General features: G+C 38.8%; 1 protein-coding gene across 7 annotated transcripts in view; it reads left to right on the top strand.

Annotated features, from left to right (window-relative positions):
- The window catches only part of LOC111868233 (cytokine receptor), a 474,286-nt gene that overhangs the window by 362,103 nt on the left and 85,170 nt on the right, over positions 1-27,013 (top strand). For all 7 annotated transcript variants that reach the window (XR_004513445.1, XM_023858720.2, XM_023858690.2 and 4 more), the window contains 3 exons: positions 13,082-13,273; positions 17,957-18,253; positions 19,036-19,174. Coding sequence is in view for 6 of the 7 variants with exons in the window: in XM_023858720.2 (XP_023714488.1) it covers positions 13,111-13,273; positions 17,957-18,253; positions 19,036-19,174 (599 nt within the window). In the remaining variant the exon portion in view is untranslated. The remainder of the gene's footprint in view (positions 1-13,081; positions 13,274-17,956; positions 18,254-19,035; positions 19,175-27,013) is intronic.

The following is a 27,013-nucleotide window of genomic DNA, read 5'->3' as shown; positions in this document are numbered from 1 at the left end:
AGAGGAAGCGGTGTTTTCTGTTGGTCCTTCCCGAGGCTATATTAGGATAATCTCACGCAGCTAGAATTGGAATTGAGTTCAGTTCCGGAGTTGACAGTTGCAGCAGAGAATTGAGAGAGTCGGCAGTCCAAGGTAGTTGAGAAGAAATAGCAAGAATTGGAATAAACTGTACATGGAAGACTTCATGTGTTCTGCAGTGACAGTAAGACTTATAAATCCGTTTCCAGGTTACGACTAGTGAAGACTGAGAATCCTAGTGTGTCTGTGCGGCGGTGAACTGTGAAGTGTGTACAGCGATAACGCTGTATTACTTATAGTTACGAGGCGAATGTATAAGGTGTCAATAAATCCAATCCAAAACCCGTCTGTGAGTCACGCACACTCCCTACACGTGACAGTATGTAATTAAATGACAGGAGTAATGAGGTATGTATTGCTAGTTTTATTATCTTATTATATAGGTCAGTTTATCTTTCTGGAATTTCGCTGATGTAGCGTGTGTAGAACAGTGTCTGGGCATGGGGGATACAAGATGTAGTGTGCTATGTTGGTGAAGAATGCTGTATACGTATAGTGCATGAGACGTAATGTGCAAATACGTAGTTGTCGGTATGGCTTCTGGTGGAAGTAATACACATAGCATCCTGGATGTGTGGTGGAATTCAGGTTGTGTCGTAGGTGGCGCGGAGGTTTGTTGCAGGTGCGAAATGCCAAGTAATGAAGTACTCTGTTATTGTTGTTGGTTCTACAAAGTTGGTTATTTCCTAATGTGATGTGTAAACATCAGGAATTAAATACATTGTTCATTGTAAAATGTCTCTTATTTTCACACTGATATATATTGGGTTTTTGGACTTTATCCATCGTCCTGGTTTTTAAGATAACTAATAAAAACACGACGTTTCGGAAACTGGATCTGTTTCCGTCCTCAGGTGAAGGAAAACACATATTCTGTTGGGCCCGTTAGAAATAGCTAGCCTCAATCACTGGTCCAGGACGGAAACAGATCCAGTTTCCGAAACGTCGTGTTTTATTAGTTATCTTAAAAACCAGGACGATGGATAAAGTCCAAAAACCCAATATGTCAGTGTGTGATACACCGTCATCAGAATCCTATAGTAACTAGTCTCTTATTTTACTCTGCAGTTTGATAATACTGTGTTTTATGTATTTACATACCACCTGATGATGGGACATGATAACTGAAACATATGGTGGTTGATTAGATAGTAAAATTGATAAAGCCAGTGGTAATGTTATTGATTTTAATGGCGCTTATTAACATTTTATTTGCTTCGTTGTTCTCTCGACCGCTCCTGTGCCTCGATTTTATGGCATAACAGGATGCTCCCCAAAAAATGAGATGGAAACTTACAATAGGTCATATCTATATCCTTGCGTCATTCCAACTGTATAATTCACAGCCTTCCGTTAGACGCCACAGAACCTAAGCAGTTAAAAAATATCGTGGTATGTGTATGTAGACACCATTCGGTTTTATACAGCGAGATGTTGAGCGTCACCTTCAGAATTTCGATTCAAAGGAACACACCGTATGTTATTACGCGTACATTGATAAATGAAATACGTATTACGTTAAGAGAGTGATGACACGCTTTCTGCAGGCCGACTGCAGTGAGAAATTGTATTCTTGTTTTTGTTCTTGGTTTATTTACCCGAACTTTCAGGTGTTAAGATTATTTAGTGTAGAATAGGGGGATGATAAGTGAAAAATGAAACGTAAACTTTATCCGGATGACTGCTTTCTGCTCTGTATCTAATGAATGGTACGTGTTAGGAAAGAAACCTAGAGCTTAACTGCTCCTCTTTGGAAGATAAATACGAAATAAATACAGTATGACAACAGACCGTTCTTTAACCCTCGTGGCGTATCTGAAGTACTATCCCAGCATTTTCCTGAAAGAACATACGAATGAACCTCACCCAGGATTATACGGTCCCAGCTCGAAGATTTAAACATGAGACATGTGCAGTACGAAGCAAGGTAATGATCATTCGAGCTCGATGTTCTGCTGCAGACTTGTATTCAAGTCTCAGCGTTAACCATTTGTGTGTTAGATATTTTGTTGGAAGAAACATTATTATGATAGGCGTAGTAAATTTGCGTGACAGCATGTAATCTATGTTATTTATTTGTTCATTGTTATGATCCAATTAACGACGCTGCCAGTAGCTCACAATATATCAATATTTGCATATGTAAATTAAAAATCGTGCTTATATTGTTATTTCGCCACGAGTTTCCAGTAGAATCCCGAAAGTTCATATAAGATCTTAAAGAAATGTCTGATGTCATACTACTTATTTCGTATTTATCTTCCAAAGAGGAGCAGTTAAGATCTACATTTCCTTCCTAACACGGATCACTCATTAGAAATCAGTCATGCGGATAAACTTTATGTTTCCTTTCACGTCGCATCCATTTATTTCCGGCTATGTGTTGTTTCTTTTTGGGGGGAGGGGGGGAGGCAAGGGGCAATTTATTAGTCATGCATGTATGAAGTTTGCTCTTTCCTTGGATGTGATGATGCCTTATAGTTCGAGAGATAAACACCAACGTTCGGAAGGAACGTGCTGCTTCCATCTTCAGATTCAAAGAATTGCTTATTCTGCGGATGATCACAAATGCACCTTGGTATGTGACTGATAAGACCCTACATGACGATCTCAATGTACCATACATCAAAGAAGTCATCCAAGAAAAAAGTATAAAACATCATGATAAACTAGGACACCATAGTAATACATTAGNCTAAACGTTGGTACCTCGCTACCAAAGCACACCGTGTCGCGTCTCAGAAGACAGAAGTATTCATAGTCATCGTCTTGAGAACCTCAAATGTCACATGTGCTTCTGTGTTTTTGTATGGTCTGTGTATGATATATTGTCCGTTTTCAGGTCTTAAAATTGTAGTATGCATTCTTGTATTGTATTAGGCCGGTAGAGTTACTTTCATTTTAGTAGTTTTTTGTATACTTGAGATTACTTTCATTTTAGTAGTATACTTCTAGATAAGACCGACATCGGTGTCTAATATTGATTAGTAATGGATATCTATTTCCTGGTTCTCCCATTTTGGATCATAGGGCATCCGTGAAACGCTTCGTTTCACTTCAGTTTCTTAATCTTATACAGTAGGTAGGACTCCTTGGACGAGGGATCAGCCCGGCATGCCTTGAGTGGGATTCGAACGCACGATCTCAGCGTTCGAGCGGGTGAAGAAATTTCATGCCTTAGACTGCGCGGCCACTGTAAACGGCAGTAATGGGTATGCTGATTGTAATAGTAGCTTATAGTTGAAATATTTACTTTGTGCTGGCCTCTGGTTTGCATGAGAGGAATTAGAGCAATTCTGAGAATAACGCAGAACGAAACCCCGCTGTCGATAGCAGAAGATTCGTAATATTGTAGCCATAGATCGGCTCTCTTACTACATTTATCGGTAATTATAATGACAGTTAATGCAAAGTATGCACAATTTTTACTGTACCATTAGACTTAAACTAGCCACACCTGACTTTCTTGTTTGCTTTACTCGTAATTTTGCCTTGTAGTTTGATTGGCATAGGCGGAATATAACTGCCGGTATTTTTAAGCTCTTTAGAGGCATCACAATTAACTCTGCACACGGTACCTCCCTCATACGCAGACATCAGCAAAGTAACCCATAACCCCCGAAATTTGTGAGAGCGAACATTAGGGGCATCACAATTAACTCTGCACACGGTACCTTCCTCATGCGCAGACATCAGCAAAGTAACCCATAACCCCCGAAATTTGTGAGAGCGAACTAGGGTGTCTTTTGCGCAGCCAAAATTCAGCAGCTTTCATAAAACGATATACAATACTTCAAGGTTCCCCAAGAAATGGAAAGTTCATAGGCATTCAGGCGACCAGGAAATTGATTTCATGCTTTTAAAAAACGTGAAGGTTTATTATCATGTTCAGATAAGTCTAATTAAACCCTGTTGTGAGCTAGTTCCATCCTTTCCAGTATCGCGCCTTGTTTCTTCTAAAAACCATTTTCATATTTTTCCATCTGCTCCCAGATCACCCAGTTGGTTTTTCCATCAGTATTTTTCAGACAATTATTATTCTTATTTCTCATATGTACTACAAGCTCTGCTCATCATATCCTCCCCCCCAATTTAAATGTATTCGCCCCGACAGTAGTGCGATTTGTGAAGAGTACACAGCGTGAAGTTCCTCATTATGCAAATTTCTTCGCCCTCTCTGCTTCATCTTTCGTATGTCCATATATTTTCCTCAATACCCTGTTGTAGACATCGATATTCTTCCCTTACCGAGAGGCCACTTTCTTTGTAGGTATAGCATCATGGAGCAACGGAAATACGCACAGTTCAAGCTTTACATTGGGGCGTACACGGTTATGTTATTGTACGCCCCTTAAAAGAAACCAACTGATTTTGGATCTGATCTAGGAGCGACGCGTGGACTCCTCGGTTTGTCGTAGTTACGAGAATAGCCTCTTGCTGTGTATGCTCGAAAGTAAGGGAGAGAGGCAACGTATTGAAAACTTACTCTTTGGTATATTTAACCGCCCTTTCTCAACACCACACGTGAGTTTCGGTTTATTTAACGACACTTTCCAGCTGCATTTTTATGTAGCGTCGACAAAGAACGTGGGTCGGAATGAAGAATTGTCAAGGGCATGTTGCAGAGAACTCTGGGAAGAGACTTTGTTTTGTATGAACTGATGGTAAAAAGTGAAAGAAAAGCAAAAGTCTTTCTTCATAGCTTTATTCTCTTTCCTCCCCTAATGTCCTGTGTAAACAGTAGCGATGTAAATAATCAGTAACATAAATTTTAAATATTGATCTCTCCGTGGGTACGATACGCTTGTTTGTATTTGTCTTCTACGCATTCATACAAAACTTAGTAAGGTTTTAAAAAATGTTCTTGTAAGTATGGTGTATCTGTTCACCTAGAAACAAAAACCTTCTACTTCCGTCCAGTAACGTTTCAGTCGTCAGAGTAGTTGATGACACCCGAATGGAAACGAACACGCATCTTCATCGTCAGAATTTTCCAGTTGGTTAAAAAAATGAATTAAAGTGAAATTATTTCAATTCCTAGATCTGTTATATGTGTGGCGTCATTTGTTTGAATGCCCCCGGGGGAATATTGCCGCTGCAGTGGAACTGCAGTGTTTGTCGAAACATTGGATGTGTGCATCCAGATAAGCGGTACGGCGTAAGTCCGAGAGCTATAGTATGCCAATTTCTTATTGTATCTGTTTAGTAATTCAGTAGTTTCTTCCGAATGTATTTGTTGAATGAACGAAAACTTGTGAATGGCGGCTTGGGTTGGATGTTGGGGAAAGGTGTCGTGATCTAGGCTACTTCTATTCAAATGCCCCGGCATATCTGCAGCATTATAAATATTCACTTTTTGGCTTATTTCTTCTTTCCACTAAGATGGTTGCTGATGCCGACTGTTTGGGTTGGAACCCAGAACAAACCGATTGCTCTTAGTTTAAGGTTTTCATACCAAATGTCGCGGTCGAGCGGTTAGCACTGCTTCGATCGCAAAATATTAGGTTCGGGTACTGACCCTGAGGCCATGTCTTTACAAGGGTTCTTCGTGGTTTTGCGCGTTCCCTTCAGACAAAATACTTAAATAAGAGACGGCCGCTTCCTTCCACATCTTTTATAGTTATTGATTTGCCGTCGCTCTAGCATATGCAGTTCAAAAGCGTTATTCAGTAACTCAAGACAGTATTTTGTTTGCATATTTCTTTCTACTAGATACTGTTGTGAACAATATAAGGCGTGAAACCAGCAGGCATTTCAGGAATAAAAAGAGGGAATATCTGAAAGACAAAATTGATGAGCTTGCAATGAACAGTAAAATCAAGAACACTTTTAGCTACTTGTATAGAGAAATAAATGACTTTAAGAGTGTAACCGTTCATTTTGATTGGAGGACTGTTGTGCATTAATTAAATATGTATTAAGTTAAGATTACAAAATTAGAAACAGAGATCCGGCAGATAACCAGCTCTTCTTACACGCGGAAGGGACATAGTTCAAGTTTTGCTATGTGGACGGGAAGTAACATCTGGTAATTTCCAGGAATTCTGGCAGTTTCAGTAAAGTCGGAAAGTCTTTGGGAATTTGAGAGGTGACAGCTTGGGACAGCTATAACTTAGAAGTGGGACGGCCGGAGCCTCATACCCTGATCGTAATGCATCAAGGGGCTGTCAACCTTAGCGTCAGGTCAGCATCTGCCAGAATCACATAGCAGAGCAACATGATTGGGAATTCAAAATTTAGGGAACCTCCTAGTTTGAAAACTTAACCAATGGCAGAAGTGGGGGAGTGGATTTCTGTTAGAGTCTGGGGTTCGTGGACCTCAGGATTCAGAGAGAGTGCATTCCGCCTCGAGGAGTCTGGATACAACTTTCGGCAAAGTCGGACACAAAATTTACAACTACGGCCCTTCCGTAAAGTAGTATAAGTAAAGTTCAAATTAAGTGTATTAATAAATTCAGTTGTATTCAGTAAGTTGGAGGCGATTAAAGGACTACTAATTGCAACTGTCTAAAGAGGTGTGTAATTGTAGTGAAGGGTTCTTCCTGCCCTGTCCGAGCCAGACCCGTATAAGACCCGGGATAGGAACTCAGCTCTACAAATTACTAAACAGAACCCAGATACTCCCATCTTTACCTGCTCTCGCGTACCAGCCCAGACAATCACAATTCTCCTCCCTTCCCACCTAACTTCTCGATATCCACGAGAAGAAGGAGGACGGCAACAGCGTGGCGCACAACGTAAAGGGCCCAAAGAGGTGAGCGGTTACAAAGAGGGGTTACCATCCTAGCAGTAAAATAGTGAAGGATGAGAATGGTGATCTGCTTGCAGATTCCCACAACATTTTGAATAGGTGGAGGAACTGCTTCTCTCAGGGTCAGTGCTGTTAGGCAGACAGAAATCCATACAGCTGAGCCGTTAGTACCTGATCGTAGCCCTTTTGAAGTTGAAGTGTTATTGCAAAATTGAAACGGTATAAATCGCCAGGTAGTGATCAGTTTCCAGCAGAACGTGTTCAAGCAGGAGGTGAAATATTACGTTCTAAGATCCACAATTGAATTACTTCTATTTGGCATAAGGAAAAATTGCCTGATCAGTGGACGGAGTCTATTATTGTACCAGTTCACAAGAAGAGTGAAAAACTGACTGTAGTAATTATCGGGGGATATCACTGCTATCAACTTAATATAAAATTATATCCAGTACTCTTCTCTCAAGGTTAAGTCCATAGACAAAGGAAATTATTGGGGATCATTAGTGTGGGTTTCGACGTAACGGATCAACTACAGATCATATCTTTTGCATTCGTTAGATATTGGAGAAAGAATGGGAGTACAATGAGACAGTAGATCAGCTATTTGTAGACTTCAAGAAAGCGTATGGATCAGGTAGGTGGGAAGTATTGTACAGTATTCTCATAACGATTGGGGTACCCATTAAACTAGTTAGGTTGATTAAAATGTGTTTAAATGAAACGTATAGTAAAGTTCATGTAGGTAAACATTTGTCTGATAAATTTGCTATCCAGAATGGTCTAAAACAAGGAGATGCTTTATTGCCACACCTTTTCAACTTAGCTTTAGAATATGCCATTAGGAAGGTCCAAGGAAACCAGGTGGCGCTGAAATTAAACAGGACACATCAGCCATTGGTCTATGCCGATAATGTGAATCTACTGGGTGATAATATAGATACCATAAAGAAAAACACATCAATTTTAATTGACGCAAGTAAGAAGGTTGGTCTAGAAGCAAACACACAGAAAACTAGGTTTATGTTGCTCTCGCTGGGCAAAATCATGACATAACGATAGAAAACAGATGTTTTGAAAATGTGACACAGTTCAGATATTTGGGAACGACGAAGAAAAATCAAAACCTGATTTAGGAGGAAATTAAGAGGAGATTGAACTCGGGCAATGCTTGCTACCTTTCAGTCCAGAACCCTTTGTCCTCACGTCTGCTGTCTAAAAACATAAAAATTAGGATATACAAAACTATAATTTTGCCTGTGGTTCTGTATGGGTGTGATACTTGGTCTATGATATTAGGGAGGAACATAGACTGAGGGTGCTTGAGAACAGGATGTTGAGGAAATTATTTGGACCGAAGAGATATGAAGTGACAGGAGGATGGAGAAAACTTTTCTCCAAGTATAATTAGGATGATCAAGTCAAGGAGGATTAGGTGGGCAGGACATGTAGCACGAATGGGGGAGACTAGGAATGCATATAGGATACTGGTGGGAAAGACAGAAGGAAAGAGACCACTGGGAAGACCAAGGCGTAGGTTGGTGGACAATATTAAAATGGACCTTAGAAAGATAGAATGGAATGGCATGGATTGGATTGATCTGGCTCAGGATAGGGACCAGTAGAGGGCTCTTGTGAACACGGTAATGAACCTTTTGGTTCCATAAAATGCTGCGAAATTCTTGAATACCTGCAGAATTGGCGGCTCCTCCAGAAGGGCTCAGCTCCATGAGTAAGTACGATATTGTTGTGGACACGTAGGCATCGCGTGCCAATTGCTGTGGGTAACGTGCAAATTCCCGTATAACTGTAATATGTATCGATGTTACGCCAGATGTAAAGGTTATGTGGAATCATGTGGGATGTTACAAAGTGACAGTAATTCAGAATTGTTCAAAGAAAGACGGGCATTGCCTGTTTGAAGGTTCCTGCTTTTTGCCTGGATGGACTGAAGCACGACGGAAGAAAATGGATTAATCTGCCGCAGTTTCTTTTTCCATCCTACAAGTGAGCTACAGTATGTCGTTCAGAAAACCCGATCATTAATACTGATGCATCTGACCCAACATCATCAGTGATCGACCGTGAAAGTGAAAGAGAAGGAAAACACTGACCATGCTTGCATGGACTGTATTAAATTTACGACAGTTTCAATGGAAATTATCTGCGCTGTTATGGTATGCTATGGTACTAGGCTTATACGAAGAAAGGCATTTTAGGTGACAAGGAAACTCAGTGTGGGGAGGATTAGATGGCATTCTGGGCATTCCATAAGCGCTGCCGCTTGTTCTTCAGCAACGTTGTGGACGATAATGATCCCGAAGTTGATACATTACCCTTAAGAAAGCAGAACTGGTCATTACCTCATTGTGCCTGATACTCTGTTCGCTGCTTACAGTAAACCTTCCGGCACAAAGTCAGAAACTACTCCTACTTGATTCATTTGATGGAATCGTATCTGTCTAGCGATCAGTCTGTCTGTCCGTCCATCCGTCCGACCGACCACTGCTCTTGCTCCGACTTGGAGCATAGGACATCCGTGAAACACTTCGTTTCACTTCAGTTAATCATTCATGTACATGAATTTAAACAAAGTAATGTGGTATATTCACTCAAAGCAAGAATTGTAATCACAACAGCCAGCCGTTACTAGGCAGTGGCCCCTAAGTAGCAACAGAGGAATGGTGTTTCCTGCGCAGTCCATGCCGATGGCTGCGTAGGCAGCCACGAAATACGTCATGTCATCGCTAAACAACAATTGCAATGCAACAGGAACAATGTTTTCTACGTGGTCCGTACCCAGATGATATAAACAGGACAAGTTAGGAGTTACTTAGAGAACTGCTGGGGTTCAGTCATTGTGAGCTGTTGGTGTTAGAATCTGGTCCTTCAGGCCAGGGAAGTTTGGGAACCCAGAGGAAGGAGAACGTCCGTCGATGGAAGCCGATACAAAGGAACGGCAGTTTAGACGTGTCTGTAGACCCTAGTATGTGTGTAATAGGGAACTGTAAAGTGTAGCCACGTGCTGTATCAAAGAGTCCAATAAATCCGGTCATCAATCCAAAACCCGTCTATAGGCACACTAAGATCATGACAGTAATGTGAAAGGTGTGTAATGGGTACGTTGTTAGGTTTCTGTGCCCGTAACTCGTACGTGTATGGCACCACTACGTCAATCCCAAGGGTAACAGATGAGCTGACAAGACCTGGAGAAATAAATTCATCCGCAGGATAAACTTGCTGGTTCATCGGCATGCTATGGTATGAAGCCAGGTTATTGAACAATTTTTATTTTTCGTTAAATTGCCAACATTTTTCATCAGTGGCTGTTATTATTTGCCCTATGATCAAACCATAATACATTTTTTCCTAATCTCATTATGACAATGGTTAATGCCGAAGTTAATGAACAGTATAAATTAGTGGTCAGATTGTTGGGGGGAAGGGCACTGATGTTCTCTTTCATGGTACTTCTGAAGACGTAAAATAGGAGGTTGGCAGGCTGATCGTTATCGATTATGTTATGGTGATTGGTTCATATTTCTGAATTAATTATAGGCCTCAGGTAGTTAAGTAATTCCAATTGTTCTGGAACTCATCCTCTCTGTTGCAAAATTTGTACTAAAGTATAACAGATCGAGGTTTCTGGATGTTTAGAATTACTGTTATGTCTTCAGAACAGCATACAACACAGTGTAATAACATTTACCAATATGCTGTCATTTTCATTTGCCTTCAGGAATTTGCCCCTCCTTTAGCCTAAAGTTTAATCCTTATTCGAGGCTTTGTGAAGAAAGTTGTTCGGTATATCTGTGTCAGTAGCACTTAGGCCTACGTGCAGGATATAAATAACTGAAATTGCCCTCTGGACTTATTTTAAATCACGACAGAACCCATCATTCTGAAATAAAGGGTCATTGAAAGGTGGTTACTCTGATGAGAGGAATTTTCCGATTAATAACTATTGACGGTAAAGATGGATGAAAAAATGCCTGGCAGGTACTGTGCATACAAGAAGAGTACAGACTTATACAAAAAAAAATCTTATTTTTCGGTGTGGCCAACACAGAGAGATTCAAATATATACAGAGCCATATCATGAAATACATGAGGTGGTCAAGGTACATGATGGAGGAGGCCAAGTTAAAACAGGTTGGCCATGTGTAAATAAATATAATTTCACAAGCTCCATAAAAATGTGTGTTATGACTAGTGGAAAACCTGCGGGGTGGCCAATTTGACAAATTTCACTGTGCCTGAAGATTGAGAATGAACTTACGTTGTAATTACAAATATCTCCCAACTGATTTGCCAACTTGCATTGGAGGTCCCTCATAGGAAAGGTGCAATGAAGTTGGAGGCTTATGTAAAAGTAAAGAAATTAAGAAAGAGTACAGGAAAATAATTGGTAAAATAATGTTACACTTAAATTCACATAGGCCATGATAGAAAGAAATACTTACTGAGATTCCACTTGTGTAGTTTATTTATCATTTGGTCTGATGAAATTAAGGAAGCTGGGATGAAAATCCAGAATAGACATATAAGCGGGAGCGTAGTTGGTTCAGGCACTATGCTACAAACCGGAAGGTCGTGAGTTCAAGTCCCGATGTGGTCATTGGATTTTTTGTCAATTGACCTAATCCTTCTAGCCGCACTGTGGCCCTGGGATCAACTCAACCCCTAATAGAAGTGAGTAAAGAGTAAAAGTAAAGCTATCCCTGTAACAGGCCGTGAAGGCCCATAAGGTTGTGAGACGTTGAGGCTCCCACATTTTCTCTAGACAATCGGCTCACAGATGGCAGTAAATTGTCAGCCTTACGCGCCGGCCGCGCTTCACTCCCCAGGAAAATCATTTCATTAATTCCTGGTACTCATTTGTGTTAGAGGCTGAGTAAACCCCAGGGCCTAATAGAAGTGAGTACCAGGAATATTCTTGGAATGTTCTTGGGGGTAAAGTGCGGCCAGTGCATCGGACTGACAACCTTGCCACCGTCAATGGGCCGATTGTCTAGAAAATGTGGGAACCTCAACATCTCACAACCCTGTGGGCCTCCATGGCCTGTTATAGGGATGCCTTTACTTTTTACTTCTACTGATGAAATGAAGGAAGCTGGGATGAAAATCCAGAATAGACATATAAACCTTGACCCAAATACCGGCAATGAAAATACGAGATTGCAAACATAGGTTGCACCTTGCATCCTGGAGTGAGAAGCTATTATGGCTGAAAAGATTTTGTGATGTTCCTGAGTCCTAATCATATCTGAGACAGTATTTGTAAACTGTGATGGTTACACCCTTCCATGTTTCATTTTCATTATATGATGTATAAGCTCTGCAGCTAACAGAGCATTGTTAAACTAAGAAGATGCTTATGTAAAATGCTTTCAGTCTGATATTTGGGAAATTAAATAAGGTGTATTTATAAATTTAAACTGAATTTATAATTGAAGCGGATGCTGACTGTTGTAGGCTGCCACTTTATGTGTAGCCGTAAATTAATTTTTATGTGTAACAGATATCCCTTTAAATATTTTGTTTGAATCAGACACTTTTGTGGACAGAAGTTGAACTTTACAAGACAGCTGTAATTTTTATATATGTATTCTGTGTGCCCAGTATTTAGACAGGAATATTGCATGATGTAAGATTTGAGGCTTTCACGGCAGACTGCTTTTACCGGTTCTCACAGTCTCTTCGCTTGCAGAATTCTTATATTTTCTTCTACCCTGAAGATGGAGGCGATACGTTCCTCCGAAACGTCGGTTAACACCACTTATACACGGTGCCAAATCCCAAAAGACTGCTTTCTTAATATTGCATGATGTTTCTCTGTAGCAACTGCACATTTACAAAACATATGATTGAAGTAATACATGTAGTGCATAAATAGAATGCGGGGCAGGTCTGGTTTTCCACATTCAATCTGCAAGAACTACTATACTCATTTTGGTGTAATTTACCATATGAAAAATATATTTTTAGCTTTTAATGCGAAATAAGAGAGTACTTTTGAGTTTAAGGATTGGGAGTAGAGTGTATGTGAAAGTATCAGTGCTTATAGCATTAGAATGAAACTGTGAATGACTGCGAATACAGTTTTGCTATATTTATCATTCTCAGGTTTTTTATGTGAGGGTAACTATGGCACAGTTAAGTATTTTCTGTTTAGAGAAGCACAGATGTAACCAATCATGGTTTAATGCCCAAAATAAAATGATATTAGTAATATGTGATTTTATTTTGTTGCAGCTATGCAGTCCTACTAAGCACAGAGCAAAATGCAGGGATGCTGGAGCATTCTACTTGGCTTGCCTCGACAAGCGCAGTGCAGGTCTGGTCGTCTGTGTTGCATAGAGGTGGCAGTAGTTCTCTATTTGCTTTTCTTTCTGCATAGCACTTGTGGTGAATACAACACCTGTGTCGGATTGAATACTCCTGGTGGTGAGTATTTTGCTGGATACTAAGCAAGTTAGTACATAATGCATGTGTTTTCTCATACAGAGAGGGTGCACGTTCACCTTGGATATTAGCCATCTGGATTGTAATTGTGTTGTTTTGTTTATTTCTTGGATTGCTTTTCATATGTGAAATTCAACATAACTATTTTTTGGCACATTCCTCAACCCCGTGGAGTTCCTGTGAATATGGCTTCATCCATCTGTTCACGTAAAGCACATGTGAACTGAATTTTATGAAATTTGATGTTGGGGAGTTTTGTTAACATTTGCTGAAGCATTATCATTTGGGTTAAATTTAATCAAAATGTTAGAGACTGCATGAAAACACACACACTTTGTACATCTCTCCCCATAGTTAAATATTTAGTATAAAAAGAGTTTCAGGTAAACACTCCAGAGAAAAGTGTAATGCACATTTTATATCTTAATACATTTTTCTGTAAATTGTATGTTCTTTTTTTAGATAATTAAACAAATGGGACATTTACATATTAAACACTCATCGGTGGTGTCCTAGATATACCCGAAGTTTATTGAAGTCTCATATTATCGATAATAATGAAATGAAGCTTCCTCTCAACTGAATTAAATATAAAATTCATCTTGCTGCTGAAGTCCTTTGTTCTCAATCATAATTGGTCCTTCTGTGAAAAAAGTAACACTTATTTTTTAGTGGAGGGGGAGTGTCCTCCATTGAGTTTACATTGTGTTCATATCAAGTTTGTGTTAGTACTTTAATGTAGTACTGTATTACAACATGTCTTTGAAGCACGCATTAAACATTAAACTGAAAATAAGTACAGGCACACACGGTTCTTTTAGTGTGCTTAATAACAATGAAACCTTGTTATTTTTTCTTTATTCATTCAAAATATGGTTTGGTGAGTTGGAATAAGTATCAGCTAACAGGAATGACTGCATGTGAACATACTGTTCATTTGTTATAATGGAAGAGTTTATTGTAGTCTTAATTATTCAGTTCATTTATAAAGAGGAATTCCAGGATATCTCTTTCCTCTCTCACTTACCTAAACTTCCTTCTTTTCCATTTTAAGTAATTTAAATTTTTAAGTAATTTGAAGAGCGTAGATGTTAACATATCTGCAGACAGATGTCTGTTAAGCATGCACTATATTTATTTTACAATCTGGATATTATTTTAAAAACATCTGCTTTTAGTCAGAAGTCTTGGAAGTCATGTCTTCATGAATACTTGGCTTTTCTTTCCAAAAAGTGAGACACATTGGTTAGGAGTATGTTTAGAAGTCTACATACAGCAGCTGCTCACATGCAATAAATTTATGATATTGTTTCAAATGATAATAGTTTTGAAATTGAGTGTTGAGCTTCTGTCTGACAGTATATAATGAAGCAGTACACATGTATTACGTGATAGTTAATGGAAACATTAATAATGCTCTCCTTCAGTGAGCCACTGGGTGAGTTATAGATATCAAATGTACAAGGGTCGTACTGAAAGTCATGACTAACAATTTTTTGTAAAGTAACATGCTTTGTTATTGACAAACCAAATACACCACCTCAGTCTACAGACTTTTCCACATAATCGCCACTTCTTTGTACCCATTTCTTCCAGCATTCTGGAACTTTGAAAATTCCCCTTCTGTAAAATTCCGTTCCAGCCATCCGAAGACACTGACGCACTGCTTTCTGAATTGCCTCCCTTTCTCAAAACGTCCACGCAGTTGATCCTTCACAAATCCGAAAAGATGGTAGTCGGAGGATGCCAGATCAGGGCTATAGGAGGGGTGTGGAAGAACTTCCCACCCCATCTTTGCAATTGCTTCCAATGTGAGGCAAGCGGCGTGGGGGCGAGCGTTGTCATGCAGGATGATGATGTTTCATCCTGGACGTTTATCGCGCAATGCACGACGGAGCTTGTGCAGCATCTGGACATAATGAGCAGCATTTATGGTTTGCCCAGGTTCCCAGAATTCAGCCAGAATAAACCCCAACTGTGCCAATGACCTTCGTAGCTGATGGCACTGTCTTTGCCTTCTTTCTTGATGGAGAATGCAAATGGTGTCATTCCATACTCTGTCATTTCTTTTCAGTCTCGAAATGGTGAAACCAGCTTTCGTCACCTGTCACAATACAGAGCAAAAAGTCATCGCCTTCGTGTCGATATCTCTGCAGCAGTTCTGAGGTGATGGCTTTTCGCTGACCTTTGTTGTCTTCGATCAATAACCGCGGGACCCAATGAGCACGAACTTTCCTATATCCCAAGCTGTCAATCATATCCTGTACTGCACTGTGCCCTGTTCTAAGTTTTCGGGCTGTTGTGTCCACAGTCACGCCTGTCATCTTGAAAAATCTCATCCAATCTTTCCTTGTTGCGTTCGGTTGAGGCTGTTCGAGGACGACCGCTCCGAGGCTCATCTTCGATGCTGGTGTTCCCTTCTTTAAAATGTTTCACCCATCTTCGAACACTGCTCGCACCCATGCACACACTTCCATAAGCACGCTGAAGTCTATGGCGAATTTCTCCAGCAGGGATTTCCTCCTTCACAAGAAATTCAATGACAGCACGCTGGCAAAACGACATATGGTTGTCGGCCATTTTGTTAGGAGTGATACTGGTCACATGATGCAAGCTGTTGACATCACAAGACACTCAAGGTTAACACAACAGCTGGTTCCACCTATCACCCTACTCTCTTTTGTCTGCTGTTCCCAGGTTGCATGCAAAAAAGAGTTGCTTATGTCTTTCAGTATGACATACGTAATAACCATACCATTCCCATGATATTTCAGTGAAACACAACACAGTAGTGCATGGCATGGTGGTCATAAGGATATCAGTGTGTAAGTTACCCAGAAACACCCTCTCCACACACTTTGGCCTTGATGATGCATAGAGTATGTACCTCAAAAATGTTGGCGATAACCGTGCACATCCACTACTTAAAATGTACAAAATCATAAGACATATGATGCATAGAACTGTAAGAATATATTGAGTAAGTTATGTGAACACCCAGTAGCTGAGTTAACATAAAAAATTACGGATGTTTAAAATTTGCTTTTCACCAATATGCTATCATTGTCATGACCTTAAGTCTGTAGCAGAATTATGTGATAGTAAACGTGTTGTGCCATATAATAGAAAGTGTAATTAGAAATGAGATTTATGTCCCAGTTTCTTTATTAAGATAAATTAATACTCTGTGTTCCCGGTGCAGTTACTTAATTATGTCGTCTAGCCAGCCTGAAATAAAGTTTTTAGTTTTAAAATACAGAACAAAGTAACATCATATTTATTACGAATCCATTGAAAGAAGGTGCCTCATTTGTGATAGATTATAGAGCAGTTCAGTATCAGAAAATAAATTACTTACAAATTGTCAAAATAGGAAAAAAAGTCTTTGTTGTTTTCTAAAGATTATTTCACTGTAACCCACATGGATTTTGTTCCAGTGAGCAGTACAGTTTGAAATTAAGTAATTTCTGCCTCACCTTTGTACTAGTCCAGTAATTTTATCAAAAAGTCTAACCCAATTAAAATCTCTAATTAAGGGAAAATATATGTGTTCCCTTCGGTGCATGGATGTTTCAATACAGAGGGGTCCAAAAAAATGTACTCAATCTTTGATAGTCAATATCTTTGGAACAAAATGACATGTAGTTACAATTTTTGCATGGAGAGGATAGAGTCACTGTATGTGTTTGAAGTGACCATGATACATGCCTTCAGAATACCAATTTAGTAATGCAAATATTACCTGTCATGATTAAATATGACCATGGTTAATAACTGTTTTTACCTACTACCCATCACAAGTGAGAAATACTTGTACAAAAACAGTCTTCAAATGTGATGATGCCTGATATGGCAGTTCGGTGCATAGATCACCAAATCAAGAAACAGACAAATTATTAGAACTAAATTAAAATTGTTTATAGTTCATTGTCACACACTGTAGCAGTAATTTCTGTGTTATGTTTTAAATTGAGTTTGTATATCAAGGATTGTTATGCTATTAGGATTTGTCAGCTTTCTGGGGCTAATTTGCTTGGAAATTATAAATTAAGTTCATTCATTCATTTATTGTATATTCCATAAATCCATATACATAGATATAGAACCAGTTACATAGTTAATATAGTACAATACAAATATAAATATATATGTAAAGTTTATAATCATTAAAATAGATAAAAAACATATGTTAAATTCATATCAAAAAACAGTCTTACATCACTATACATAAAATTATGCAATATTAAAATTGTTTATGCTATTATCCTTATTTCTAGGCAAATTTGTTACTAAAGAATTCATCACCTCTATAAAAAGAAACTGTGTTAAATTTACAGTCTTACATCACTATACATATTTATATTTGAAGTGCTCTTGACAGTGACTGTGAAGAATGCTGTCTCCTTGGATGCGATGCCAAGTAGTCAGGTAGAAGTTGTATTGGGCTATATGGTGTCACATTTCAAGAGATAGTACTGTTCATACTTTCAGGATGTTGAAAAGTTACAAAATTTTAAGAAAATATATAATTTAATTTGAAGTAATCTATTTTAAGTAAAACTCTGTTATACAAATTTAATTATATGTGGTATCAAGTACAAGATATAGTTTTGGAAGAATATTAATTTCAGGGGACTAATTGTATGTGTGTGTCTTTTCTTTCAGTGACAGTACCTGGAGGAGACATTAATTTGGAGTTTGGAAATCCTTTGAGAATCTTATGTATATTGAATGCAAGCCATTCAGCGGCTGCAGGCAAAAATTCAAGTGACTTGGTATTTTTTCATGACAGTAAAGAAGTACCACAGGAATTTGTAACAGTGGTTAATTCTACTACGCTTGAAATATATGTAGAAAAGCCACCAATTTCTTCCAGCATGTATTACTGTAAACTGAAGATGAAGGATAAACCTGCAAAGGATATGTACATGGCTGTCTGTCTTAACAGAGTTGTTGTTGATAGTGAGTATGATTTAGAAGATACATAGATTTTAAGGGATAGGAATACAGAGAATCATTAGAATTATTTGAATTATAGTTATTTTTAGTTTTATGGATCAGTTATGTAAAGTTCAATCTCTAGGGATAGAAACAAAATAAACCCCAGTGCAGGGGTGTTTGTAATGAGACAAACTGTAATGTTGTGAGAAAGATATGCTGATTCAACTAAGAGTATTATGTCAGAACAAAAGTTATTGTTGCTGGTTGTGCTGTTTTAATTTTGTTAAAACCATTTTTAATTACTTAAATAGGTATCTTGGCACGAATTATATTTACAAAATTGACATTCACCACAGTAATGTCAGTGAGATATGTGTGGCATGGCAGTGAATTTTCTAGATGCAGTTAGATCTCACTAATTTGAACTAATTGGGAGCAACCCCATGTTAAAATTAGTGAAAGTCCTAATTGTAGAAGCGCTACCAAAAATATGTTCAAGGAACTTATAAAGTGGACTTAACATGTCTTTTTAAACAATACAGCCTTATTTTGAAGCTTAGATTAGACATCATAAAATAAATTTACTTGTCATAAAGTCTAAAAATGCGAATTTTGATATCAGTCTTAAAAACATTTTGGGGAGCCTGCATGCTTAGTATTATTGGTCGTGATGTTTGGCATGAGGCGTACATGTACCTACCATCATCTATGCTACCGCTACATGCTGCAGTTTGCAATCACTGATCATGGCAATGTGATCACCAAGGTCGTAATTCCTAAAATCAGTTAATTTACTATTTTAGGCAAACCACAAGAAGTTCAGAATCTTTCTTGCATCTCAAGAAACTGGCATAATTTAACTTGCTCATGGAAGAAACCTCAAAGTTTTGTGAAAACTACATATAATCTTTCCTTTCGTCTGCCTGGAAGAGCAGGAGGCAGGTAAGAAGACACTACAATGCATTATGCTTCATAACACTGTGGAATCAAACTGTAAGTTGTAAGCTTAATTCTGTTTTTGTAAACAAGGATTCTAATTTCATGAAGTAAAGTCCTTTTTGAAAACAGTTATTTAGTTACTTGAGAATTTCCAAACATTTTATGGAACCTGATGGTTCATTACTGTGTTCACAGGAGCCTGCCACTGATTCCTGTCCTAAGCCAAATGAATCCAGTCCATACCATCCCATCCCATCCTATATCTCTTAAGATCCATTTTGATATTATCATCCCACCTTTGTTGGTGTGTTCCTAGTGGTTTCTATTCTTCTGACTTTCCCACTATAATCCTGTATGCATTCCTCTTCTCTCTCACATGTGCTTCATGCCTCCCCATGCCCCTTGAATTGATCATTCTGAAGATCCTAAAAAATTTGGAGAAGTTAAATTTATCAAACTGTGAAAGAAATGCAGGAATGTTAATTTCATGTTAACAAAGTCTATTATGTAAAGTTCTTATTATGACGTTGAAGGTTGTTTACCTGGCTGGGAAGTCTCAGCTGTTTTCCTGAATGTACAGGGAGGCCATAAGACTTCAGCACGTTACAAGGATCCCTAAACCGCGAAGTACAAGAGACTTTGAGAAATGGTTTGCATTGCTTGAAAGAACAATTAAAAACATTTTTATGCATCAGTTTGGGTACCATTTGTTAAAAAAATTATCCCTGTAATGGGCCTTGGAGACCCATTGGGCTGTGAGATATCGAGGCTCCCACAATTTTTGAACATTTGACTCACAGACGGCGGTGAGGTTGTCAGCCTTATGCGCCAGTCATCCTTTACCCCCAGGAAGATTTGTTGTACTCATTTCTGTTAGAGGCTGAGTTGACCCCGGGGCATGGTGCAGCTGGAAGGATTAGGTCAAATGAAAAATCCATTGACCTCATCAGGAACAGAACCCATAACATTCTGGCTTGTAGCATAGTGTCTCAACCAAGAACACTCATGTACCCTGGGTACCATTTGTAGCCTGCAGAGTATTCAAATGTTACTCAGTTTCACTCCACATTTTCCAGCAAGTGAGGTCTCAGGAAGCAACTGCATTAATGTTTCATGCATGAAGTTCATCAGTGTTCCCAACATTCATACCGGGTACCGGGTCCTTCATGTAACTCCAGGAAAAGAAATCCAGTGGTGCTATATCAGGCGAGAGATTGGTCCATCACATCCAGCCCATCAATTTGGGAAAGTTACAGTCTCACTTGTCAGGCCCTAGTGTGGAGGAGTGTCATCTGGTTGAAAGAAAATGTCTAGTTGAAGATATACTATGCTCAGGACTACAAAGTAGCTCACCTATATCCAGATAATTTGTACCTGTCACAACCTGCTCTTAAAAGAAGAGAGGTCCAATCACCTCATGGCAAAAAGGGTGTGCCACACATTCGGTTCGGGGCTATCCAATTCATGCTCACAAACTGTATGTGAATTCTCTGAAAATCAAATTCTGCAATGATGTCATTTTACCACATGATACAGGTGAAAGGTTGAGTAATCACTAAAAATGACTGTCCAAGCTGTTGTCAAGCCTTATAAACTTACATGACTGTATCAGTGTCTGCTGAAGGCCTGTCAAACCTCTTCGTATGCTGGACACTGCCTGTCTCTTTAAACTGTATCAGCTCTCACTTGATGGGCTACCCTTCAGGTGTTTGTTCTCTGCATTCCAAGCAGTATGGTCTTTGCGCTTGAATCATTGATTTTGTCTCCCAGTACCACAACACACGCATCGCTTTTTTCTGCACTAATGCCATTTTCTTTCATCCAGCAGTCAACTACCATGAAACTTTTAGAGTTGGTCTTTCAAGCAACACAAACAATTTCTTTGTATCTCTTGTACTCCGTGTTTTAAGAGTGTTTTTAATATGAAGACTTCATGGCCATGGTACATATTACTGTGTTGAGAATAGCCTATCACTGGACACTATCCTTAGCCAGTTAACTACAATCATAGGCTGTTGTAAATACTGTAATATTGCTAGGTAGCAGAGCAGTAAACACACCTAAAACAGTACAGGACAATAAAAACGGTGTTTTCTTTGGGGTTCGCCCTGAGGATATATAATGAGAGTTAGTACCCCATGTGGAGGCGGGGTCAAATACCTCCATCGTGACCCTGCGAGTCATAGGAGGCAGCAAAAGGGGAAGTCTCAAATCTGAGACAGTAAAATATGGTCTCGAGCCCCAAGGGACTGGGACCCAAGAAAGACTGCACTGGCAAGGGCCAGCAACACATACAAAAGGCAGACCCATCCTCTTGTCAGAGAGGGTGCCCCACAGAAACAAGACCGTAACTGTTAAAGGTAATAAATATATCTGGGGCTCGACACCGAGACTTACTGACTGACTGCCCATCAGTCGTAATGTGACTTTGACTTTTGAGCAGTTAGTTGTCAGAAGTTGACAGAGTTCAGTTGAAGAAGAGTTCATTTGAGTGAGGTGTCGTCAAGAAGTAGGTCAAGTTCTGCAGATGGCAGTCTAAGGTGATTGAGAAGAAATGGCAAGAAAGGACTGTGACAAGAGGACTTCATATGTAATTTGAAGTTGCAGTGAGACTGTGATTAACCCATTGCTAGGATACAACTAGTGAAGACTGAGAATCCTAATAGATATGTAACGGTGAACTGGAAATTGTATAGATCAGCGATATTGCTGTGATCGCCTGTAGTCCCAAGTTCCAAATGTATAAGGTGTCAATAAATTGAATCGTCCAATCCAGAACCTATCTTATACGTCACGCACAGCCCACAATGTGTGACAGTATTATCATTTCACATATACCTAGGTCTGACGAGTGATCTCTTGAAGGGTTCTGTTGTGTGTGATATAACACCTTGTAGTGTGCTGAAAGTAAAGCGACATTTTGTAGGAATCCTGCTACCTGCTTTATGATTGTTTCTTGCTTTTCTCATTCTTAGACCCTCTAGATGGAAGTGACATGTTTCTCCAAAATGTTGATTGGCTATCACAGAAGCCAACCATCACTGTAAGAACCTCAAATCCTACAAGTGGTCATTTCATCAGGTTTTCCAACTAAAACTTTATGTATGGTTTGTGTTTCCTCTCTGCACATCCAACACACTGTACACTTCTTGATTTACTTGTCCAAAAAATACTTGGTAAATGTACTATTCTCAATTATTGTGTTATCTTCTCATTGTTTGGTCTAGATATTCCCCCCAGCACTTAATTTTCAAACACTTTTATATTTATTCTTCCCATACAGTGAGAAACCAAGTTTCACACCAGTACAAAATATAAATATTCTTTTTATGTACATAAGTTATCATAATGTATTAACTCTTTGACTGGCGCGGGCGTGTTTTATCGCCAGGGTGATGCCAGCCATTCCCTGGCGTTGGCGTGTTTTAACGCTTTGAAAATCTCTTCCCTTATTTGTTCTCTTGGCTCTCATCAACCAAAGACATATATATGATAGTTTTTGTGCATGGTTGTAAAGAACCCTTGTAAACTTTGTGGGGGTCTATATTACTGTCAGAACCCTGCGAGAAGGAAAAGTTCAAAAAATATTTCACATTCATTCAGTTTCACCATGGCTTCTCGCAGCAAGTGTCGGCATGTTCCTACAGACCAGCTGGAAAGTGTTGTGAAGGAGATTTGTGCTGATGATGATAGTGGCGATGAAATAATGATTCCTGAATTGAATGAAGTTGATAGTGACAATAGTACAGTGATAGACAATGATCCACAAGACAGTAATCATGAGCATTTAGCTACCACGAGTGCGGTGCCTGACACGCCCATCTCATGGACGTACGGAGACATTGTACCAATAATAGTTCCATTTACTAGTAGTTCCGGGATCAAAATTGATATAACACATAAAATGCACCCCTTTTCATGGATAAAATTTTTTCTGGATGATGACTTAGTAACTCACATTACAACTGAAACCAATCGCTATGCTCACCAGCACTTCAACACACATGAGTTAGCTCCTCACTCTCGAGAACTCAATTACAAATATGTCACATCAGATGAAATCTGGACATATTTAGGAATTGTGTTCATGACAGGAATCGACAAACGCCCTGAAATTGAAGACTATTGGTCCACTAGGCCCCTATTTCACACTCCATGGTATGGACAAAAGATGTCTTTGCGGCGGTTCCAACAGATTTCAAAATTTCTTCATTTTGCTGACAACGATGCACGACCAGCTGACTGTGAAGATCGCCTGTATAAAGTTAGGCCAATTATAGACTCATTAGTGGGAAAATTTAGGAACACATATATCCCTGAAAAGGAAATTGCAATAGATGAAGGAATGATCGCTTGGAAAGGACGTCTTATCTTCCGAGTATATATGCCTGATAAACCTGATAAGTACGGTATAAAGGCTTATCTTGTTTGTGAATCGACAAGTGGATATATTTGGAATTTTGAAATTTATTGCGGAAAATCAAGGCCTATAAAAGAATTAGTTGTCGATCTGTTGGGGCCACAGCTTCTAGATAAAGGGTATCATCTCTACCAGGATAACTATTACAATAGTGTAGAATTATGTGAGACGTTATTACAGAGAAATACCTATGTGTGTGGAACCTTCAGAATGGACAGAGGAGCTCCCAAAGAACTAAAGAATGATGTAAAAAAATTGAAAAAAGGGGAATCTGTGTTTTCTAGGAAGGGGCAGGTTCTCGTACAGGTGTGGAGAGATAAAAGAGACGTCAAACTTATCTCCACTCTTCACACAGCAAAAATCGTGGAATCTGCAAAAACGAATCGCAAAGGAGAAAAAATATGCAGACCCGAGGTAATTGGGGACTACAATAAACATATGAGAGGGGTTGACAGGGCCGATCAAATGCTGCATTATTATCCTTGCTCCCGCAAAACTGTAAAGTGGACAAAGAAACTGGTGTTTTTCTTGTTGCAAATGGCAGCGTTGAATAGTTTCATTCTATTCAAAAAGTACACAACAACAGAAAAATACAAGAAGAGAAATTACAAATTCAAAGATTTTATATTGGACTGTGTAGAAAAAATGACAGAACAAAACAAACAGTGTGGAGAGGGAGAACAGTCAAGGAATGAAGTGGATGAGGAATCTATTGCATCAGACTCGAGTGCAGTCACGCCTCCGCCCGCGACCTTGAGAAGACCACCAGTGAAAGACCCAGAAAATCGTCTAGAGGGTGGCTTGAAAGTTCACAAAATGGTCCATGTTCCTCCCAGTAACAATAAGAAGAATGGTGCCATGAGAAAGTGTCGAGTGTGTGCTAAGCATAAGATTAGAAAAGAAACAAGTGTCATGTGTGCAAGCTGTGGTGTGGCTCTTTGCAAACTTTCATGTTTCAATGTTTATCACACGAAGAAAAACTACTAAAAAGGTATGGAAAGACATTTATTGCATAAAATATTGTATTTTTAATAGTTCCTGAAAATTTCATTTTTAAAAACCAATTTTTGTTGAAGTTGTTTAGGAAAAAGTAAGCACATGCATCTTAGTGACATAATGTTTAAAAGGCCTGCCAGGACAGGGGTGGGATTTAAATACCCTTCGCGCCAGTCAAAGAGTTAAATGAACCTTGAACCTTGTGTCATGGTAAGTTATTTGGACTACACAGTTTTTGTACTGTGTTTTAAGGAGTACACCTTCCAGCCAGCATGAATTTTATTACATCTGATAGCCATAAAAGAATTTTGCATTAAGCTCTAACACTGTACTGCTAGTTCTGACAATGGCAATATTTTCAATAACCTAATTACCAGATATGTAAGATTTGATGTTTTCACGGCGGTGACTATGAAGAAAGCAGTCTTCTGGGATGCAGCACCACATAGATGTGGTGTTAACCGACGTTTTGGAGGAATGTATCGCCTCCATCTTCAGGGTAGAAGGAAAAATAAGAAAATTACATCACTTCTCACTGTTTCTTTCCTTGCAGATTTTCTTATTTTTCCTTCTACCCTGAAGATGGAGGCGATATGTTCCTCTGAAACGTCGGTTAATGCCACATCCCAGAAGACTGCTTTCTTCATTAATTACCAGATGTTTGAAAATTTGTATACATTTTGTTTTGAGGTTTGAGTGTACTGCCACATCACAGATACAGTGTGTCTAGAGGAGTTAAAGCCATCCTGTCACATGATCCAAGAATAAGATACCTTGGGAGGAGGGTGCTATATTTGTAGATTGCTGGATTGTTGCTGTTATGTTTGGAATGTGACTGGAACTGAAAGTTTAAAAAATAAAATGTACCTGTCATTATAATTATTATTATTGTTGTTGTTATTGTTATTCCTATTCCTCTTATTCCTTTTCTCATCTTCCTTCTCCTCTTCTTCCTCTTCCTTGTCCTCCTACCCCTCCTCCTCTTCTTCAGGTGCCATAGTCCATGATGAACCTAGGCCTCTTTTACAATTGCTCACCATTGGTACCAATCCTGTGATTTTGTCTCCAATTTCTAATGTCCATTGTCTTCAAAACTTTCTCATCTGAATCCAGTCACCTGATAGCATACCTTGAGCTCCATGCACTATTTTCCTTAATTGGGCCATAAATCGTTCTTAATATCCTTCTTTCAAAGTTTCAGAGCATACTTTCATCTTACATTTTTAGAGGCTAGCTTTCACTCCCATAGGCCTTACAAGCATCTTATGTAAGCACATTTTGTCTGTCTCCCAGAATATTGTGAACTTGATTGTTTCTTTGGGCTATAACTAGCTTGATCTTCATCAAAAATCTCTGTTTTATTTCAGTAGTGATATTATCTTCTGTTAGAGTAGATCCAAGATATTTCAATTCTGTCACCCTTTCAAATTCCTGGTTATTCACTTTAAGCATTCTTGAATTATCTCTGAAGCCCTGTCCAGAGTATCACAAATCATGACACACAACAGGCTGCAAACAATAAGATTCTTGAATTAGATGGCCATTTTGCTTTGACCATGTGTTTAGTTTTTTGCATACTGATTATAAGCCCAGTTTCCTTTGCTGCTTTATTGAAGTTTATAATTTCTTCTTTCAGCACACCTGTGGTTCTCTCCACTAAATCATTGTGATCTGCATATGCAAGTATCTTGATTGTTCATTTAGTTTCTATCCCAAGTCTCTAAATAGGTTTTTAACGCTATTTTGTATAAAATACATGATAAGGCATCTTCCTGCCTTAGGCCCATTGGTATTTCAAATGGTTCTAATAGATTATTTGGCACCTTAACTGTATATTTTACATGTTTCAAAGTTGTTGTTACCAATCCAATTAACTTCTCGGTTATATTAAACTCCATCATAGCCTCGAGTAACCTCTCCCTGTTTATGGTGTCATAAGAGGCTTTGAAATCTATGAAAAAGGTGAAATATGCTGAATCCATATTCCAGTGTTTTTCTTCTCCAGAATCTGCCTCATTGACTGTATCTGATCTCTTGTTCATTTGCATGATTAAAATAAGACCAAAGATCTTGAATGTACAGAACTCAAATTTACATTTGTCAGTTTTTATGCAAGCCCAACATGCATAATTTAAATAATTATATTTGAAATGTCAAACCATCTACTTTACAAAAGTATAGAATCGTTCAGACTGTTGCTAACCTGTGAACTTGGTAAAATATACGATAGTACTATTATTCTAACATTATTTGGAGTGTCTTGTAAAGCATACTGTACATGTTTCTGTATTCATAAGAATTTAGTGTAAAATTAATAAAACTGCAGTTAACAGACATTAGATTAACGTGTGTAGAAGTTAGCAGTAAACATGTTTATAAGGTCTTGATCTTCAGACTCAAATTTAAAACTTGGTTGGGGGGGGGGG

This window comes from Cryptotermes secundus, unplaced genomic scaffold (assembly GCF_002891405.2).
Source record: "Cryptotermes secundus unplaced genomic scaffold, Csec_1.0 scaffold166, whole genome shotgun sequence".
Lineage (NCBI taxonomy): Eukaryota > Metazoa > Arthropoda > Insecta > Blattodea > Kalotermitidae > Cryptotermes > Cryptotermes secundus.
The sequence above is the reverse complement of the archived record's forward strand: the minus strand, read 5'-3'. Positions and strand labels throughout refer to the sequence as shown.